Raw genomic sequence first — 19,340 nt, forward strand, 5'->3', positions numbered from 1 at the left:
AGGCAATTAACACCTTACCAATTTCCTTGTAGGCTTTGTTGCCATGGTCTTACACACCCTGAGGTCTGATGATCCCAAAGGTGGGCAAATTGAGGGCAAAGGCATCTCTTAAGGCAGCTTCTTCTCTACCCTGTTGGAAGCCGGTCTGCAGGAGGGTCTTCTGGGATCAAGAAATGTGTTTTGGCTGCAGGGGTCAGAAGGAGACATAGCAGCACTCAGTTCTTCGCTCTGTTTGGCTGCATTAGACATTTGTTGGTCAAGCGCAGCGATCTCCAAACTTGGTCAACTCCCGGAATTCCCCCAGGCAGAACAGAGTTCTGGCAGTTGAAGTCCACAAGTCTTAAAGGGGCCGCGTTTGGAGAACCCTGGCCTGGCGTGCTGAGGGTCCTTTGGTAGAGAGCCTCGTTCTTTATCCCTGCAAAAGAGGCATTAAATTATGTATAGACTTGATTTCTGTGCCAGACCAATAATTCTTCTGCAAGGTTACTACACAACCTTTAACCATCACACACACACACACACACACACACACATACACACACTCCCAAGAAACCTCTCCAAGAAGCTCTTAAGAATTTAAGAGGGGGCTGAGCGGAGGGGAGAGGCGCTTCCCTCACATGCCTCGGAGCCCACGTTCACAGAGTGAGAAGGGAACCTAGAGATCATCTTGCCCAACTCTCTGCCTGGGCATAAACTACACGACTAAGTAGGCTCCAGGGGAGAGCTGGTGTCTTCCTTGGGATGAGGCAACTTCTTGTTTCCAGATGAAGATCTCATTGATGCCCACTGAAATTGGGGTTCGAGTTTGACCTGCTTGTCACTTTGATAAAACAGGTCTTTCCAGAGCCGTTTAAAAAACACAGAGTGTCAGGCCTGGAAGCCCCCTTTTGTATTGGCAATCCCCTCCCCCAATTTCCCACAGTAGTAAATGGGGCAGGTCTGAAGGCCCAATAGGAAAGGTGGCTGACAGGAACCTTGACCCATAGCCCATCTGCGTGCTTACAAGGGAGGCTTTCCCAAGCCAGAAATCCACGTGGGGGTCACCTTGTCCCACTGCTCTCCTCCAGCCAGTGGGTTGGGACCAGTGGGGGGGATTCAGGCAGTTTGCACCACTTCTGGACAACCGGTTGCTAACTGTCTGAGCAGTTTGGCAAACTGGTTGTTGGTAGAAATCATTAGGGCAGAGAACCGGTTGTTAAACTACTTGAATCCCACCACTGGTTGGGACTCACTGAATCCCCTCAGATTCCCCCCCCCCCATTCCTGGTGGGCAGGTGGTGGAAGAAGGGAGCTGCAGTATTGACAAGTGAGGCAGGGACCCTCTGGGTGGTGCCCTTTCATCAAAGCCAACTTTGCTAGTGCTGCCCTCTTCATCCTTGACATGGAGTTTATCTCTCCATGATTTTCATGCCACAGATGCCTCTGGCAGGGCCCAGGAACACACCTCATTATGTACAGAACCCATCCCCAGACAAGGAGCCCTGGTGATGCAGTGGTCAGAGTGCAGCATTGCAGGCTAATTCTGCCCACTGCCAGCTGTTCGATCCTGACCGGCTCGAGGTTGACTCAGCCTTTCCTCCTTCCGAGGTCGGTAAAATGAGGACCCAGATTATTAAGGGCAATAGGCTAATATTATATAAACCGCTTAGAGAGGGCTGTAAAGCACTGTGAAGCTGTTTATAAGTCTTAAGTGCTATTCCTATCGGTGTCTGCCCCCCCTCCCCCCGCATGGAGTAATTCATGTTCTCCAGGAAAACTGGTTTTTACAGAGAGTGTGCACTGCCTACAAGGATACAGGGGTAAGAGGGCCATTGTTGGTCATGAGTCATGGCATGCCTTTATGACTGATTGATCGCTGGCAGACTCACTCCATCCATTTGCTAACCCCTTACTAATCCTGGCTTGCTCACCCCACGGGGGGCATTCACTGTGGCTCCTGCCCCTTGGCTCCTGCATGTTCATGGAGGGTGGGGGAGCAGGCAAAGAGAGATGGCTGTTGTATCTGTGGCCCCAAGAGATGGTTTCAGGTATGGAAAGAGAAGTCAAACATTTTTCCTTCTTCGGCAGTCGAGCACTGAAAGCAACAAGCAAAGAAAAGTAATTAGGGGAGGGGACATTTGAGAGAAATGCCACTTGAGTTTGCAATAATGTAAAGTAATTCGTTTATACAACTTTGGCCCTGAGCCTGGCTTGGGATCAGATCTCTTTGGAATAAGTCCAGCCCCAGATTCAGAGATCTGACATAATGCCCTCGCTTAACAACGCTTGGTGATCGGCGACAGCAACCGGAACTGGCAGAGTCACCATCGTTAAGCAGCATGGTCACGTGATGTCATGCTTTAGGATCCCATTGCTTAACAACCGCAATTCCAGTCCTGGTTGCCATCGTTAATGAAGGACTACCTGTGTAATATTATATGATCAAGATACTCCTGAAATAACTTCCAGGGCCTAACGCTGATCAGAATCCTCACTTCCTTAACGGGACTGACAGCGTGGCATTTGCTTGAATTCTGGTGCCATTGTCGTCAGCTTAGTAGTCCTCATGAAAGCACCTAATTATAAGAGCCGTGGTGGCGCAGTGTTTGGAATGCAGTGCTGCAGGCTACTTCTGCCGACTTCCAGCAGTTCAATTCTCACTGGCTCAAGGTTGACTCAGCCTTCTGTCCTTCTGAGGCTAGTAAAATGAGGACCCAGATTGTTTGGGGCAAGAGGCTAACTAAACAGCTTAGAGGGGGCTGGAAAGCCCTGTGAAGCGGTATAGAAGTCTAAGGGCTATTGCTATTTGTGGATTGTAGATGCTTAGGAGGAAACAATTGCCACGCTAGGGAATAAGACTTCAACAGGGTTATGGCTAGGAATCCGCCCTCGCTCTAAAGTGGCGTCTGAGAGATAAGGGCTCAGGGTCATTGCATGGATTTTTCCACCTTTCTTCCTCCCCAGCAACTGAGCAGAAATGCCTGCATTCTCCTCCCTGTGTGCTGGGTCAGGAAGAAGGAAGCCAAGAGCAGCCAAGAAGGGCTGAATCCAGAGACAAATGCCACAGTGGGCAGTGATTGTTTTGGTGGTGCCAAGGGGTTGGAAATCTTCCTTGTTAGGAAGAGAAAAGGTTGGGTGGCTCTGGCAGCTGCCTGGTTTTTCTTCCTCTCACTGTGCAGTGATGGCAGACTCAGACCTAAAGCATACATGAATCCAAGCTGAGCTGATCACCGGCACCAAAAGTTTACGCTTCCAAGCTTTTGGGCTCATGCTGGTGACCATCCTCGGAGAAGGAGCGAGCAGTTAGATGAGGAAACCCAACCTCATGGGAGCCTCACATTGCAATGAACAAGGATGTGCATTCAATTTTGCAGCTACTAAGATTGTTGGCTGAGCAGGGACAAAAATAGCCAGAGAAAACATTGAAACCTGGGAAATAGGCCCCTTGGCAGGCAACAGGAATGCTGATTTACCAGCAGCTTATCAGGTACTTAGGAACTGAGGGCATGGGGGGTGGGCACAAGGAAACAATAGCCAATCACCTGCCATCAATGCACCAGTCAACCAATAGGAAGGCACTGCATAAATACAACTCATGGAATAGCTCAAAGCACCTATCCCGGTAGAGAGAAGTTCCCTGAGGATGGGTTCCAGCACGAGCTCAAAAGCTTGAAGGAATAAACCTCTGGTCCCAGTGACTGACTCTGATTGGATCGTGCAACATTATCCCGGGACCTGTATATTTGCCTTCACCTGCTAAGGCAGGCCTGTTGGTGGTGCAGATCTCCTACCTGGTCCTCTTGTCTTCACAGCTGGCCATGACTGAGGGAGTGTCCAGGCTGGGCTCAGAAGGATTTCATGAAGAGCACATTGAGTGGAGGGTTTTCTTGTGGACTTCCTCCTGGATTAGTTTGGGAGGCAAATGAATTTCTGGAGCTGGTCCACTCAGGAGGATTGCCAGGTGTGCAAGTGGTTGGCAGGAGATCAAGGACCTTCAGGGCAGTTTGCCCAGATGGCTTGGGGAGGAGAGGAGGGTCTCTCCCAGAAAGGGCTTAGAAGAGCATCCCAGGAACGATCAGAAAGAAGACCCCCCTCCCCCGAGCATCTCCCCCTCCCCTTCTGTGATTTATCTCGTTTGCATTTCTCATCACCGGCTGCCCTCAGAAATGCTTGCATATTTATTTATTATTTACAGCATTTCTATATCACCTGGATTATTTTAGCAAATCACTCAGAGATTACGCACTGCATTCTGTAGAGCCCAAAATTATACAAAAGCTCTTTGGGCTGGAACTCCCGGTCAGCAGTGGAGAGCTCTGAATGAATCCATGGGGGTCTTTTCAGAGGCATTCCTGTTTTTCTCAGAGAGGCTGCCTCTCACGGGCACACAGGTTCCCCGGCTCCAACCACCAACGTGGCAAAGCTGGATCAGCCATCTTGCCTCATTTGCCCCATTCTTGGGGGGACAGCAGGAACCACAGAGAAGTAGGGCACACTGCTCTCCTTTGGACCTGCTCCCCACAAAGCCCATTCTCCTTCCTTCTCTCTCTCTCTGCTCCCCGGCCCAGCCCCTCCCCTCCCCTCCCCTCCGCCTGGAGCTTCACAGTTGCTTCGTGTCAGGCTTTGGCTGTTGAACATCTGTGGTTGTGAACATGGACTTCATGGAACGGGAGGTGGGGTATTGAACTGACCATGACTGAGCTGCCTCCCAGAGCTCTTTGGGGCCCCTGGCCTGAAGCCCTTGACCCTCCATGGCCCGAGAAGGCAGGCGGGGCCACTGCTCATCTCCCTGGCCAGGTGGACCGTGCTGGCAGGAGGTCAGAAGCCCCCTCGGGAAGGGAGGGTGTTCCTCCAGCCCTGCTGAGCCTGAGGTCAGGAGGGGGCTTCTGGGAGTGGCAGAGACCCCAAAGGAGCTTGTGACCAAGTCTGTTCCTTCTTCTCAGTGTGGTTCCTGGTGCCTTGGATGGATGCTAACATCTTTCTCATTGCCTCTCTTCCTGCTCTCCCATCTGCATGTCTCGGCTGCTCTGTCTAGCACCACCTCAGGCCTCAGGAGGGTGGGCAAGCTGTGTAAGTGAGCATGTTCTCATCTCATAGCAACCCCACGTCCGTCTTCTGTCCGTTCCTCAGTTCCCACTCCTGCTGCTGCTGCTTGCTGTGTGTGCTGTGGGCTGGCTGGGGGCTGCCGGGAGGGGGAGGGCAGGGCCTGCAGGACTGTGTGGCTGCGTCCCTCCCCAGCCTGCCCGACCCAGCATGTCGATATCTGTCTGGTGATGTTCTGTGCCCCGGAATCCCAGGAGGAAGTGCCCGTCTGCAATCGGATGCCAAGTGGGCCTTGGGGTCAAGTGAAGCCGGGGCTACTCGGCTGGCTTCCAAAAGCAAGAGGGGGTCGCCCTGCCTGCAGGCCCCACTGATAGGAACAGGCCCGTCCTCCAGAGTAAAGCTGGCCCAGATAGGAAGACAGGGAAGGGGGTGCTGCCTTTCCTTTGGAAGCTGAGGTCCAAAGCATTTTTGGGATGGGTGGCCATTTGGAGGGGGGGCACTGAGGATTCTGTAGTCCCATGCAAGACCCATCACTGTTCTCTCACCAAGGAAGAACCCCAAGACCCCTGATCCCAGGAGTCCCCTTCCTCCTCAGGGTGATCCCACTGCCTTGGGTGACTGATGCTCTCCGAGAGGCTCTTCTTCATCATCCAGAACCTGGGCAGCCTGGGGCCACCCGGAAGCCCATGAGCTTCTCCTTCCTAGACAGGCCAGGCTGATGGTGGGTCTTGCTGCATGTTACCAGCAGGGTGGACCCAACCTTCATGCCCAGATGTTCGTGACAGTTCTCCACCCAGGTCCTCAGGTGGGCCCGTTCATCAAAGTCCTGCCCCCTAGGAGGCTCCTCACTCGGCCTCGGAGCCACCACCACGTGGCTGGCTAAGCCCCCCCAGATGGACATAAGCTTGGTCCTGCGTCAGCTCCATCTACTCCTGTGATCCTGAAAGAATGTTTTGTCTCCACCTTGGAGTGGACCTGGACCTGGCCTGAATTCCGACCGTATCTTCTCAAGTGCTGCTGCTTTCATCTTCTTGCGTGATGAGAAAAAGTTTTGGTCTTGAGGAAAAAAGTCAAGGGAGATGCGCAAAGTACCACCACACTCGCATATGGCTTAGCTAGAGGCCACTGAGTGTAAAGGTGAGGTAGGATGGCCACAGTCAGACAGGTCTGGACATTTTCATGTAGAATCCTAGGCCTGGAAGGGATCTTCCAATCCAGCCCCCTGCTCATGGCAGGACAGCTTGTATCATCTTGGACAAATGGTGGTCAATTTTTTTCTTGGAAACCTTGAGGAGAAAAACCTACATTTTTCTCAAACGATTTAGAGCAGGGATTGGAGTTCCTGGCGGCCATAATACCTGGTCTGGTGTCTTTGTAAAACATGGCCCACATTGTGACTGAAGGCATTTTTACCACCCTCATTATGTTCTGAATCTCTCGAGAGCTGAGCATCTTCTAAAATACTCCGTTACCCACATGGTGTCTGCTTGGGATCTTCAGCCACCGAAGCAACTCCCACTTTGCCTCCTCCTCCTCCTTGGTGTTGTTGTTGAGGATGTCCTTAGTCTCTGAGAAGTGCAGTTCAGGACTCAGCAGAATCCCTTTTTAAAAAACTCTGCTGTGTCCATTCTTGCTCCTACAACAGAAAGTCCATTTTTGTTCCAAGGACCTGTGGAAAATGTTTAAAGCAACACCACACTATGGATTTTCAAGTTTTTTTGTCCGCGTGGGAACATGAAGCAAATTATTTACTCTTTAGTATTTTAAATTTAATTTAAAATTGCTTATTTTTGCTAATGTGCTTCTTTTCTCTAGAAGTCTGGGAAGACTTTGTTTGGTAAAAGAATATTGGATAGAGGATACGCTTCCCATTCCATGTTCATCAGTTTTGGACACAGGGAGGAGATCCTTTCTAAACTGACAAGCCCTTTGGGCAGGGGTGAAATCCAGCAGGTTCTAACAGGTTCTGGAGAACCGGTAGCAGAAATTTTGAGTAGTTCGGAGAACCAGCAAATATCACCTCTGGCTGGCCCCAAAATGGGGTGGGAATGGAGATTTTGCAGTATCCTTCCCCTGCCATGCCCATTAAGCCACGCCCACAGAACCGGTAGGGAAAAAAATTGGATTTCATTCCTGCCTTTGGGGTTCTACATTCAGCTCAAGGAGATGTTCCTAAACTCTCCATCTGCCCTGTGTTAAAAAGCTGTCTTGCGATGGAACCTTCTTTCTCGCTGTCTCGCCATCAACGGAGAAAGAAGTCTTCAAAAGAGACAACTATTATTGGGGGTGGTTTGTTCTCCGAGCTCGTTTCGTTTCTGAAGGTTTCCTCACCAGGCTAGCTGAACTTCGGTTGAAGTGTCTTGTTTCAGTTCTCTTCTGCTTTTATAGGTCTTAGGTGGTCAGTTGGTCATCTGCTGGTGAGGTCACAGACAGCTGTTTGACATATGAGGAAGATCTGCCTTTCATTTGGTTCCTTCCTTCCAGATTGCTGTGATTTTCCTGCGTTACAAAGCCCACCGTCACTGCTAAGGCCAACCGAAGAATTATTTGGGAGCAAGCAGGTCGGAAGGAGCCCTTGTAGGACATTAGTTCCTCAATACTTCCGGCATGTAGAGGGTTTTAAATTTGGGCTTCTCTTCATTCTACTTGACTGCTGTTGCTTTAGGTTGATTAGCCGAACCTCAGACTTTGCCACGATTAACCGGGGTTTTCGCCTTCAACCAAACATGTGGCTCTTGGGAACGGCCTCTGCCACTAAGTGGGCCAAGAGCATCTCTGCCTGGCCAACCAAGAATGGCTAATTCTGCAGAGCAGCCTTCAAAATGTGGTCAGTCTTACGCCGTGGCTCCCAGCCCTTAGTAAAAAAAGGCCAAAGCACAGACTGAAGGAAGCTTTTGCAAGAACTGGATGCACTCGGCTCCAAGCCACACACTGCAGTCCATCCCAAGCTAACCAAAGTCCGAAGCCTGCCAGGCCTTCTACTGGAGAGAGGCCTTCCGTGCCTGTTGAAGGATGAAGAACCGTCCTGACCATGTCCATTGAAGGACGGCTTGTCCAGTGAAGGCATTCTTCGCTCTGTCATGGACCTGGCTCATTCTTCATTGTCCAACCAACGGGTCACTTCTTGAGCGTTGGCCAGAGCTGCCAGCTGCTGCAGGCCCTGAAATGTCTGCTACGGTGACGGCGAGCGGAGGAGCCTTTCCCCTTGAAGGCATCTGGCATAGCTTCCGTTTCTTCCTTTCCTGACTTTCCCTTTTGTGGAAAGCAACATATTTTTTCTCAGACATGTGTGATTGAAGATCATGCAAACACTCAGAAGGCCGTTGGTGCTGAAGATCTCCCTACATAACACACTCTTGTTTTCTGGCTGGTGGACACGGCTGGGCCACCTCCGGCATCTGCTTGCAGCAGGAAAGGGATGGGGCAGAAGGCCTGGGCCTTGGGGCTTCATCCTAGCGGGGTCTTCTGCCTTGTGGAACTTGTAGAGCCAAATAAGATGCAGCCGGCCAGGTGGCAGGCAGAAAATCCCTGTCCATCAGACAGTGTCATGCTGTGTCAAACTAGAGACATCTCAGGGGCTCCCAAGCTCCCACCTGGGAAGGCCCCGTTGTCTTCTTCCAGCAGCTGTTAGGGAGTTCAAGGCAGACCAAAGTAGGAAACCAAATCATGAAGTTAATATTACCTTTATTCTAAGGTTATAGTGACAGAACCTTTCGATTAGGAACCTGCATCCCCACTTCCTTCCTTCGTCTTCCTGAGAACTAAGGAGTGTCTTGTCTGAGATGCTTTCTCTGGTTACAAGTCGGCCCGACTCGGGTTTCTTTTATCTGACTGTTGTCTTGGTAGCAACTCATCCTCTTGTCCCCCAAGGCCACTCATCAAAAGTTTCAAGACCAGTGGCCATGACACCTCTCCTCTATGACTGTTGGCTTTTATAAATTTGGAAAATTGGAGGTCGTCATCATGTCTGAAGGCCACTTGTTGATCAAGAGGCAAGCTGGTCTTGTGAAGAGCTTGGTTTCATTGCCCAGTTTCTTAGAAGCTGCTGCTGGTCTCTCCATCTTGCATCCTTCCTGCACAGGAACAGACGCCAGTGTCCAAGGCAGGTGAACTGAGCAAAGGAACAAGTTCAGGACAATTTTGTAAACATCTTGCCAGATAGCAGTGACACAATGCTGTTGTCTTCCTAAGGCTCCAGGCCAGATCGTTCATCCACACTCAAGGATCCCAAGGTCTACTTGGGATCCATTTCTTCTTCTGTTGCTGTTCCTGTGTAAGAGAGGATTCCAGAGCTCCCACTGGCTCAGCCTTTTTGCACACGTCTTCTTGGGCAGTTCCCACCCACCTTGGGGGAGGGGGCAGTCCCGCCTTCTGACCAAAGGAGTCCCCAACCGCTAGGCCTTTTCTACGTCAACTCACAGAATTCAAACATTCAGTTCAGACTGGAACCTTGGAGGTCTTCTAGTCCAACCCCCTGACTCTAGACCCTTTCAAACAAGTGACTGTCCAGTCTCTTCTTAAAAACCTCCAGTGACGAAGCCCACAACTTCTGGAGGCAAAGCCATTCCACTGGTTAATTGTTCTCCCCCTGCCTCCAAGCAGTCCCAGCTGCCCAAAGTCCTGCCTGCCCCTCTGCCTTTCAGCTCTCCGTCCCCAGAAATGGGACAGGAGACTAACCTTTCACCCCTTAGGCGCTGGAGAGGTTGGTTCTTGACGGGTTCCTGGTGACCAGGAAGAAAGCGATGAGCAAAGGCTTCCTGGTTCAGAGGGAGGTCCAGAAGGATGGCATCTCAAAGATCACCTCCCTGGTCAGCAAAAGCAGCAGGCCGAACACAACTCCATCCCTTGCTCGTTCCGTGTGCTCACAACATTGGACAAGGGGAGGCTAAGAAAAGAAGCGTTAGCTTTTGGGCCGAACCATTCCACTCCGAGTGCCACACTTCTCAGGCGCAAGGAACCAGAATGGCACCTGAACTGATCCGAAAAGGGTCTCTACTGCTTCTCACCTATTCTTGCAATCTCACCAGACTTACTTTCGCTCTCGAGAACAACCGGATAAGCCGTCTGGAGAATGGGGGGAGGGGACAGATCGCCTTTGCTTCTCCCCTGCAGGGATTCCAAGCTAGAGGCTCTCTTAATTCCACCTTCCCCAACTTTTCAGCTACAGGTTCCACCACACGTTAACAAAAAGGAACAAACGAGCTTTCGGTCCCTTTTTGTTCTGTCCAGGAAAATAATCTATACCAACACGGCTGGCTGAGGAATTTTGGGACTTGAAGTCCACAAGTCTTAAAGTTGCCAAGTTTGGAGAGCCCTGGCCCAGACACTGAGTAACACAGTTCCTTCTCTCAGAAAGGCTGGCTATCCCCATGGCTCAGAGAGCTTCCCCTGGGTCTACTCGGAGGAAACCTTCAGTCGGTTTCCCAGAGTCCTGGGGGGGCTTCCAGAGCTGATGAAAAACACCAGCAGGAAGCTAGCCATTCCTCCCTCCCAGGCAAGTGAATTCTGGCACATGGGGGACATGGCCCCTGAAGCTGAACCAGGGAGTCTTCACGGAATCACAGAGTTGGAAGAGATCTTGGAAGTCTTCTAGCTCAAGCAAGAAACCCTCTCCCATTTCAGACAAATACTCTTGGCACTCCACAGGGTGGATTTCTCCCTATCCAGAGATCCTGCTTCCCCCAGATCCCCACCTCTGCTGCAGGGACAGGTGGTGGACCGCAGGAATTAAGGACTTTGGGGGGTTTAGGAGGATAAAGTTGGAGGGGGGATCAATTCCTGGGTAAGATCAGCCACCCAACCAACCTCATTGTGTCTGGGAGAGAAAGCCTGCACAGAAGGACCCACGCAGAAGAGCTCATGGGGGTGGCAGAGGTATCTCCCCTGAGGGTTCTGCAGAATCTGTGGCCTTGCTGGTTGTGTGGGGAATGTGTGTGTGTGTGCACCTGTTTTGTGTCTGGGCACTTCTCTCACCTGCTTCTCCCTCTCTCTCTCTCTCTCTTTCTCTGTGTCTCTGTCTTCACAGACTTTTCAGTAGTTTAGGAGAACTAAGCACCATTTCCCAGCGCAGCTCTGGCACCACCTACACCGTGCGTCCTGGCAGCCGCTACCCTGTGACCCGCCGCACTCCCAGTCCGGTAAAGCCTGCCCTGGATAGGACAGACCCCCTGAGCACCGTCCGGCCCTACGGGCTCACCCCGCCCACCATCCTCAAATCTTCCAGTCTCTCCATCCCACACGAACCCAAGGAGGTACGCTTCGTGGTACGCAGCGTCAGTGCCCGGAGCCGCTCCCCCTCTCCTTCCCCTTCCCCGGGGCCCCCCCTGCATTCCCTCCATCCCCCACGGCCCTTCATGCAGAAACCCCTCCAGCTCTGGAACAAATACGACGTGGGGGACTGGCTGGAGAGCATTAACCTGGTGGAGCATCGAGACAAATTTGAGGACAATGAAATTGAGGGCACCCACCTGCCCGCCCTGACCAAGGAGGACTTTGTGGAGCTGGGGGTCACGCGGGTGGGGCACCGCATGAACATTGAGCGGGCACTCAAACAGCTGACAGACAGCTGACCATCCCGGCAGCCTGGGCTCCTCTCCCGGGGCCGCGTCACTCAGGGGCAGGCGGGGCTGTTCCTGCTAGGCCAGTAGACAGGAGCCCACAAGATGCTCTTCCTGTCCTGCTCGGACTGCTGCACTGAAAGACGGGGGATGGGCAGGCACCTCCTCTCCCTCCCACCCCACAGCTCCCGGGCACCCTGGTGCAGACTCCCTTCCTCGGGAACAGGCATGGGCCACAGAAACTCACCCCCTCCCCAAGAGAGTCACTGCTGGACAGGCGGTTCTGGGGAAGGAGAGGCGAGGTGAGGAACACCATGGCATGGGCCCCAAGGGGAGGCCAGAGGGACAGGGTGTTAAGAGGGGAAGGGGTCCTTGCGCTGGGGTTGCAGACTCCAGCTGGGCCTTAACACTATTCATACGTTGTGGTGCTGCGGCCTTTGGAAGGCTAGATGCTGACTGACCAGTGGGGGTTGGGGTTGGGGAAGGGGCTCAGTGCATTGGCCGCAGGGAGGGAGGGAGGGAAGCTGCCTGGCACCCAAGCGACTGCTGCTGCCGGAGGAATTCTCCCTGTGAAGGTCAGCAGGAGCTCCTAAGAGAGGTCAAGGGGCAGAAGTGGGAACATCGCTCAGGAGGGCCCCCATCCACCCCAGTCCCGACCCCACCCACAGCCCCGGGCCCTGGCCCTGCCCCTGCCCCGCAAGGACCCAGTGGGGCCAGGAAGAGGAGAAGACCAGGAGAGGCACCCCCAAGGAGAGTGGGCACTGCCGCCTGGAGGACTGTTGCTGTGCCCTGGTGCGTGAGCGGGGCTGATGTCGCATGGATCGAAGCATGCTTGGGGTGCAAAGCGAGGCAAAGGGCGGATCCGGCAGCTGCTGCTTGGCCAGCCCTGGTGGGGAGGGGGGGCTTTGGGGGTGCGGGACATGTCGAAGGGGGTCTTTTAATCTCTCTGCATTTCTGTAGGTTTGGTGAACCCAAGGAGAGGATGCCCAACAGCAGGAAACCCCCCCCCCCGTCCTAGTCACTCATTTTTGCATCTTTTTAATCAGCTATATATTTGAAAAGGGGAAAAAAAGAACAAATATCTATATATCTATATCTATAGCCACCTTGTTTAGTTAACGGTTGACTGACGCTCTATCTTGCTGGGGGGAGAGGGGGGGCCTGGGGGCTCCTTCCTGCAATGCTTGTGGGAGTTTTTAGTGACTGAATGAAAGGGGTGGGGGAGAGAATCTTTTAAAAGTTCCTTTAGATGTTCTGAATTTTAAAGATTTGGGGGTAGGAACAAAAAAAACCAAAAGGCAACATTGCACTGGCTTCTAGGGACACGTGTGAAGTCTTCCATTCTTGCTGGACAGGCCCTGACCAGAGTAGCTGCTTCCCCCCCTTCGAGACACACACACACACACACCCCTCTTTCCCTTGCTCAAGCCCCTTCCCCTGCTTTCCTGGGGAAGAACAGAGAGGAGCAGGCAGGGAGGAACCCCAAGTCTTTCGCCTTCCCTCTTGAAGCCAGGGAGCCCCAACCGCAGAGCTGCTGCACCCAAAATACCCACAGAAGGCGGGGGCCCCCAAACACTTTGCAAAGCCCAGGCCCTGTGGAAGGAACGGCAGTCCTGAGGGGTTCCCAGCCGGGGCCGGTCTCGGATCCCCCTGTGGTTGGCGCCTGGTCCGTCCCCTTTTCTTTAAGAGGCCAAAGAAACGCGCCCCCCCCCCCCGGTCACAAGTGGCCTCCCTGCACCCCCAACCTCCTGCACCTGGGGCTCCTCTGCGGGAGGAGAGTTCTCAGTCTACAGCCCTGGCCTAAAATCAGAGGAGACCCAGCGGCACCTTTGAAGATGAGCTCATTGTTTTTATTTTCAAGGCGTAAAAATCTTGGACTCTGAAGCAGGTTGGGGGAAAGAGATGGGCACCAAATAACTTCCGAGGGTCAGACCAGGAGCCTCCGTCTAGGGCAGCCCAGCCAGTTCCTTTGCAGGGTCATTAGATCTTCTGGTGCTAGAGGGAAGGGCCCCCACTGACCCTCATAGATCCCCAGATTCCCCCCCCCCCATTTTTACCAATCGCCAACAGAAACCTGCTTCCTGCTAAGGGTTCTCATCTGCTCCGTAGAAGGGCTGGCGAGTGCATGGTCTCTTCCCTGTGTGGGGGGGCTGCCAGCTTGAAGGCCCAAGGAAAGCCGGGCAGGGGGCCAGCCTAGCTGGGGGTGGGCTGCTCTCTTCTTCCTGGAAGCAGCTCAGCGGGTCTTGGCATCTGCCAGGAATGCTTGCCACACCAGCCCCTCCCCCAATCCATTAACCTACAACACCCAGATCCTACCAGTCCTTTCTGCGATTCTCCCCACCCCCAGAATTGATCTCCCTTAGGGAAGAGTGCGAGGAGGGGACCAGGTCTATCCCCCACCTCCCTGAACGGACACCCCCCCCCCATGATGGCATTTCCAAATTTTAAACCTCCCAGTCACAGGAGGAGGAAAGAAACCAGCTGTCTTCCAATTCCAAAATTTTAAGAAGCCCCAACATCCCAGGGACACCTAGCACAGCCTGGACTTTTTTCCCATCCATGTGAAAAACTTGTTTGGGGTTACTTTGAAGGCAACGAACGTCACACACAAATTGTGTGACCACATCTGGTGCTCTCCAACTGTGTCGGGCTTCGGTTCCCATCATCCCCAGCTAGTGGGAGGGGGCAGCTTCCTGAGACAGCCTCTCAGGAAGCACAAACCCCAATGGGGACCTCGGGCGCCCCCAGTCAGCTGCGCACCCCCAGCCCCCGGCATCTTTTACAGAATAACAGAGTGGAAAGGGACCTCAGAAGTATTCTAGTCCAACTCCTTGCTCAAGCAGATCCCCCTATCATTTCAGACAAATGGCTGTCTAAACTCTTCTTGAAACACACACACACACACACACACCCGCCCCTGATGGAGCGCCCACAACCTCTAAAGGGAAAGTCCTTCCCTGCTCTCTCTCTCTCTCTCTCTCTCTCTCTCTCTCTCTCTCGAACGATCTTCCACCCGTTGCTTCTTGTCCTGCCTTCTGGTGCTTTGGAGAATAGGTGGAGCCCCTCTTCTCTGGGGCAGCCCCTCAAATACCGGAAGGCTGCTAACCTCTCACCCTTAATCCATTTATCCCATTTTTACAAATTGGCCCTTTCACAGAACGGGCTTTCCTGGTCAGAAAGGGTGCAAGGACCCCAGAAGCATCTCCCCGGCTGTGGAAATGGGCCCCCTGGGTCCTTCATTCTGGGGTGTCTCCAGACTTCATGAGACCCCAAAGGTTTGTGATTGACCCCAAGCCTCTCTTAGGGCACCTGGAAACTCAGCTGCCTTCCTGCCTCTCCCTGGGCCCAACCCAGCAAACCCCTCCTCCTCCCTCCAGGAGAGCCCCTCCTGCGCTGGGGGGGCCATGTAGTCCCTGCAAAAGCAGATGCCAAAGGAGGAAACGCTTCCATTTCGCTGCCAAAGCCAGGCAAGGCCCACCAGGCCCCCTCCTCTAAAAAGCAGATGCCGCCTGGCTTTCAAAAGGTTCCCGAAGGGTTCCGAAGGAGACTCTGGCTGTCCAGCCCTCACCTTTCGGGGTCTCAGAGGCCCCAGGAAACCTATCAGCTTCCCCCTCCCCAATTTTTCCGGAGCTGCCCACAATCCGCCTTTCGGGCTGCGAGCGAGGTGCCCAGGCCGCCGCCGCCGCGCTCCCTCCGTCCCTCCCCCGGCCAGGGCCGTTCATCAGCCGGGCTAAGGGCCGCCCCCACGCGCGGCAGGCGCTTTCTCCGCTCCGCGTGCCGTGGAGCCGGTGTCTCCGTCCCTCTCGCAGCTGTTTCTGGGACCAGAGGAGACGCGCCTGCCCAGCCGCCTGCCCGGCCTCCTCCCCGCGGAGGCCCGAAGACTGCAGACCCCCGCCCCGCACTGCCCTCCCCTCGTCTGCAGGAAGTTCCCTTCGGGACCGGGAAAGCTGGACGCCTCCTCTTGATCGCCGCTCGAGGGAGGCAGGAGCGGCTGTTGCTCTCCTGCCAATCGAGGAGGCCAGCGCGGGCCCCTCGCCTGGGGGGCCCCGACCAGCCCGTCCCGCTAAGCAGCTGCAGCCGTACCTGTGTTGGCAAACACTGCGTGACGCCCCCCGGAGCCTCGGCTGACCGGAGCGGGGCCACCACGGCTAAGTCCCGACGGCAGGCATCGCGCCAGGGAACGCGAAACCCGGCCCGGCCCTGATGCTCAAGCGCCCCCTCGGCCCCCTTGCCTGGGCTGGCCCGAGACCCCCGATCTCAAACGGCAGCCCCCTCCTTTCTGAGACCCAAGGCCGCCTCTTTCCCCGCCCACCCCGCAAATAAAGCTCCACCCCTGCTTTTCTCAAAGCCCCCCCCTCCCCGTAACGGCTGGGAGGCCATGGACCGTGCAGTCACCTCACTGACCCCCGGGGTGCGCAGAGGGACCCGCCGCCCGTGTTCCCGAGTCCTTGAGGGGAGACCCCCCCTTTTCACAAGCCTCCCTTCTTTTAGACAGGGGCTCTTCCCTGCTTGCGTCGGAACAGGCCCTGCTGACTGACCTGGGGTTGGCTCCCCATTGGTCTTCTTGGGGCGCGGCACATGGGGCAAATTCAGCCCCCCCCCCGCCCCCGTTGGGGAAGCACTTGATGACTCTTCTTCCCAAACCAAGAGGCTGGAGGGCTCCTGCAAAGGCAACTGAGCCCCAGCCCAGCCCTGCAGGGAAGTCTCCACAGAGCAGGATCCAAACAGCCAGGAGGGCCACGCCAGGGAGATCGAGGCACAATGTGGCCGAGCGTGGATTGCGCCCTCCCAGTGGCCACCTTGGCCTGGAGGGCCAGACCCCGAGGGGTCCCAGCTGGCAGGCAGGCAGAGGGTGGGGAGCCCGACATGCTCAGAGGGCACCAGGTTGGGGAAGAGGTCTGTAGCAAAAAAACGGCCGATGGACTCTGGTGCCAGACAGAGTGAAAACAATCCCTTTCACACACACACACACACACACACACACCCTCCCATGCTTTCCAAAACAACAAAAATAGCCCCAGTGGACCTCTCGCCAAGTGGACCTCTTGGGTGGGGGTCTGCATCAGCCAGGGACCTTCCCAGTCACTGCCCTGAAGGGAAGTTGGCCAAAGGCCACGATATCCACCCCCAGCAAGAGGCAGGAAAGGTCACTCCTTTGATCTGGTACCTTGACCCCTAAATATCCACCCCAAGAATGAGCTGGGCAAAGCAGGGAAAGGGCTCGGCTGCCCCTCTCCAGAGGAGGAACAGCCACTCTTGTGGGCACCTTCCGGTCGCCAAAGGAGCCACGGCTGTCCACGAAAAAGCCACCTCATCCTCTTCCTCGTGGTTTGGCTTTCAGCTTTGCAAGGGGAAGGGACTCCCCGCCACCACATGGTTCACCTGGAAGTGGAGACAGCAGGGAAGACGGCCTTGGCTGCCTGTCCAGCCGGCTCCAGGCTCACCCTTTGTGAAAAGGCTCAGCTCCTCCCCCGCAGCACCCCAGACCCCAGTGCGAGTCACGTCCTGCTTAGCAAGCTCCCCCATCTGCTTCTGCCTTCGCTTCCCCAGCTGCCACGAGAGGCTTGGTGTTGGCTGCCCTCCTCTTCTGCTGCGCTTAATCTGCCTGCTTGGCAAGAAGGACCCGCTTGTGCCCCGTCGGCGTCCCTGGCCTTGGCACCAAGGCAGGCGACCCTCCCTGGCTGGAGCGAAGCACGTCACTTGCATGCCCCAGCTTGCCCATCCCTGGTTTGGATTGCACCCTCCCGCCCGCCCACCCTCCCCCCATCCTCAAGGCCCTCGCAGCAAATTTCTTCCTCCATTCCCAAAGCCATCCCAGAGAAGGCCGGCGGGGCTCCCGGGAGGGGGGAGTCCTCCTGAGACACACACCCCTCCGCCAGGTGTGAGCCTCAGCTGCCCCGGAGAGACTGTGATTTTTCTCATGACTTCTCAGTGACTTTTGTTACCTCTGGATAAAGTTGGGTCACGGGGTTTTGCTTTGAGATTTTCTTAAGGTTGCTGGCTTTTCATTGGGGTCTTGATGTGGTTCTTTAATTCCCACCCCCGAGATGCCCATTCACCTCTCTGGGCTTTGGAAACAAGCAGGGACCCCTGCCCACACACCCCAGCCGCCCCTGAAGGCCCAGGAGCTCCTGCAGCTGCTGCCTGGTCGGGCCAGAAACGAGCAGGGCTCCCAGCTCTGCGTCCCAAAATGCACACAGACAAGGCCCACGGTCTCACCCCACCCCCGTCTGTCTCGTCCCCCATGCCCCCCCCTCTGCTGCTGCCCCCCCCCTTGGTTTGGCTGAAGGTTTATTAATTGACAGGGTCAGTTTGACGTCACCCCTTATTTTATACCGATTTCCTGAGGAAGTCCGTCTTCTGCAGAGTAAGGGAGGCTCGACTCACTCACCTCCTGACCCGATGTTGTGATAACGCCCCCAGACACACAGAGATCTATGTTTCTTATATGATGATTATTATTATTACTATTATTATTATTATTATGTAATAAATTTATAAGAAATCACTGGGCTGTGGTCTGGTTATTGCTGCTATTGAGGTGGTGTCAGACCTGCCTCAGCTTGGGCTTCTAAGCAAAAACAACTGAGAAAGGTCGAGTTTACAAGAAGTCAAGTGAATTACAGTAGCGTAAACTCTGAGAGTTCCCGCCAGACTTTTGCCAGTTCAGCTCTCCTCCCTTGGTCTCTTCTTTTGGATCTTTTGTTGTGTCGGTTCAGTGTCATTTTCCCCCAGGCCTTCCCGCTCCCTCCCTTCCAGCCCACCCCGGGTTCTTGGCAGACGGGCATTAAATTCTGACAAGTGGGATTCAACGCTAGGACAGTACAGGACACGTATTTCTTCAGTGACCCTTCAAAGTTACAAAAGCAGTGAAAAAAGTAACTTATAACTGGTCCTCCCACTTACGACTATTGCAGCATCTCCACTGTCACGTGATCAAAATTTGGGTGCTTGGCAAACCAACATGAATTTATGAGGGTCGCAGTGTCCCAGGGCCACGTGACCCAGCCGACTTCCAACCAACAAAGTCAATGGGGGAAGCTGGATTCACTTAACAATTGCTGTGGCTTGTTTAACAATTGTGGCCAAAGAGAAGATAATAAACATGAGGGTGACTCACTTAACAACTGCCTTGCTTAACAAAGGGAATTCTGGTCCCAACTGCAGTCATCGTCAGACGGGCCCCAGCTTAGACATTTAGGAAGGAAAGACCCTCGGCTCCCATTTGTTTGCAGCGATAGGCACTTGGACTAAAGTTAAGTGGTTGTAGTGAAAGTGAAGCTAGGTCCGACTATTCCCACGCAAAGGTTGCACTTCCCCTTTTGACCAGGTCATCAGTGTCCAATAGGATGCTCTGATGGTATTTTGGGAACGGCTCAGATGTTTGGCATCTCTCACTCTGGATTCGCATTCGGTTCCCAGGCCAGGGGCCCTTGGAGGCTGCTTCGTTCCGGTTTGGCACCTGTGGTTCTTGTCAAGATGTCAGGCCTGCAGCTGTTTCTCTTCCCGTTCTCAGGCCCCCCTCCCCCCTCCCCCCCTCCCTTGCAATTCATGGCTGAACATGGCAGATCTGACAGTCATGGGACGAGGCCCCCCTGCACAGGTGTCCATCCTTTGCCCTGCACAGGTACCGTTGAAAGGCTGTGGGGAGCCAGCACTCGTCTGCTCAACGACCGGTTCCACATCGACACTCATTAAGTGAGTTTTTTCCCATTTTACGGCCTTTCTACCCAACAGCTGTTAAGTGAATCACTGCAGTTA

The 19,340-nt window shown here is 54.3% G+C and overlaps 1 protein-coding gene across 1 annotated transcript in view; it reads left to right on the forward strand.

Moving 5' to 3' along the window:
• The window catches only part of SHANK3 (SH3 and multiple ankyrin repeat domains 3), a 309,563-nt gene extending 291,476 nt beyond the window's left edge, over positions 1-18,087 (forward strand). Inside the window, 1 exon segment of the mRNA XM_058191734.1 lies at positions 11,048-18,087. Coding sequence (XP_058047717.1) covers positions 11,048-11,591 — 544 coding nt within the window. The 3' untranslated portion in view covers positions 11,592-18,087.
• The last annotated feature ends 1,253 nt before the right edge of the window (positions 18,088-19,340 follow it).

Source organism: Ahaetulla prasina, chromosome 7 (genome assembly GCF_028640845.1).
Source record: "Ahaetulla prasina isolate Xishuangbanna chromosome 7, ASM2864084v1, whole genome shotgun sequence".
Lineage (NCBI taxonomy): Eukaryota > Metazoa > Chordata > Lepidosauria > Squamata > Colubridae > Ahaetulla > Ahaetulla prasina.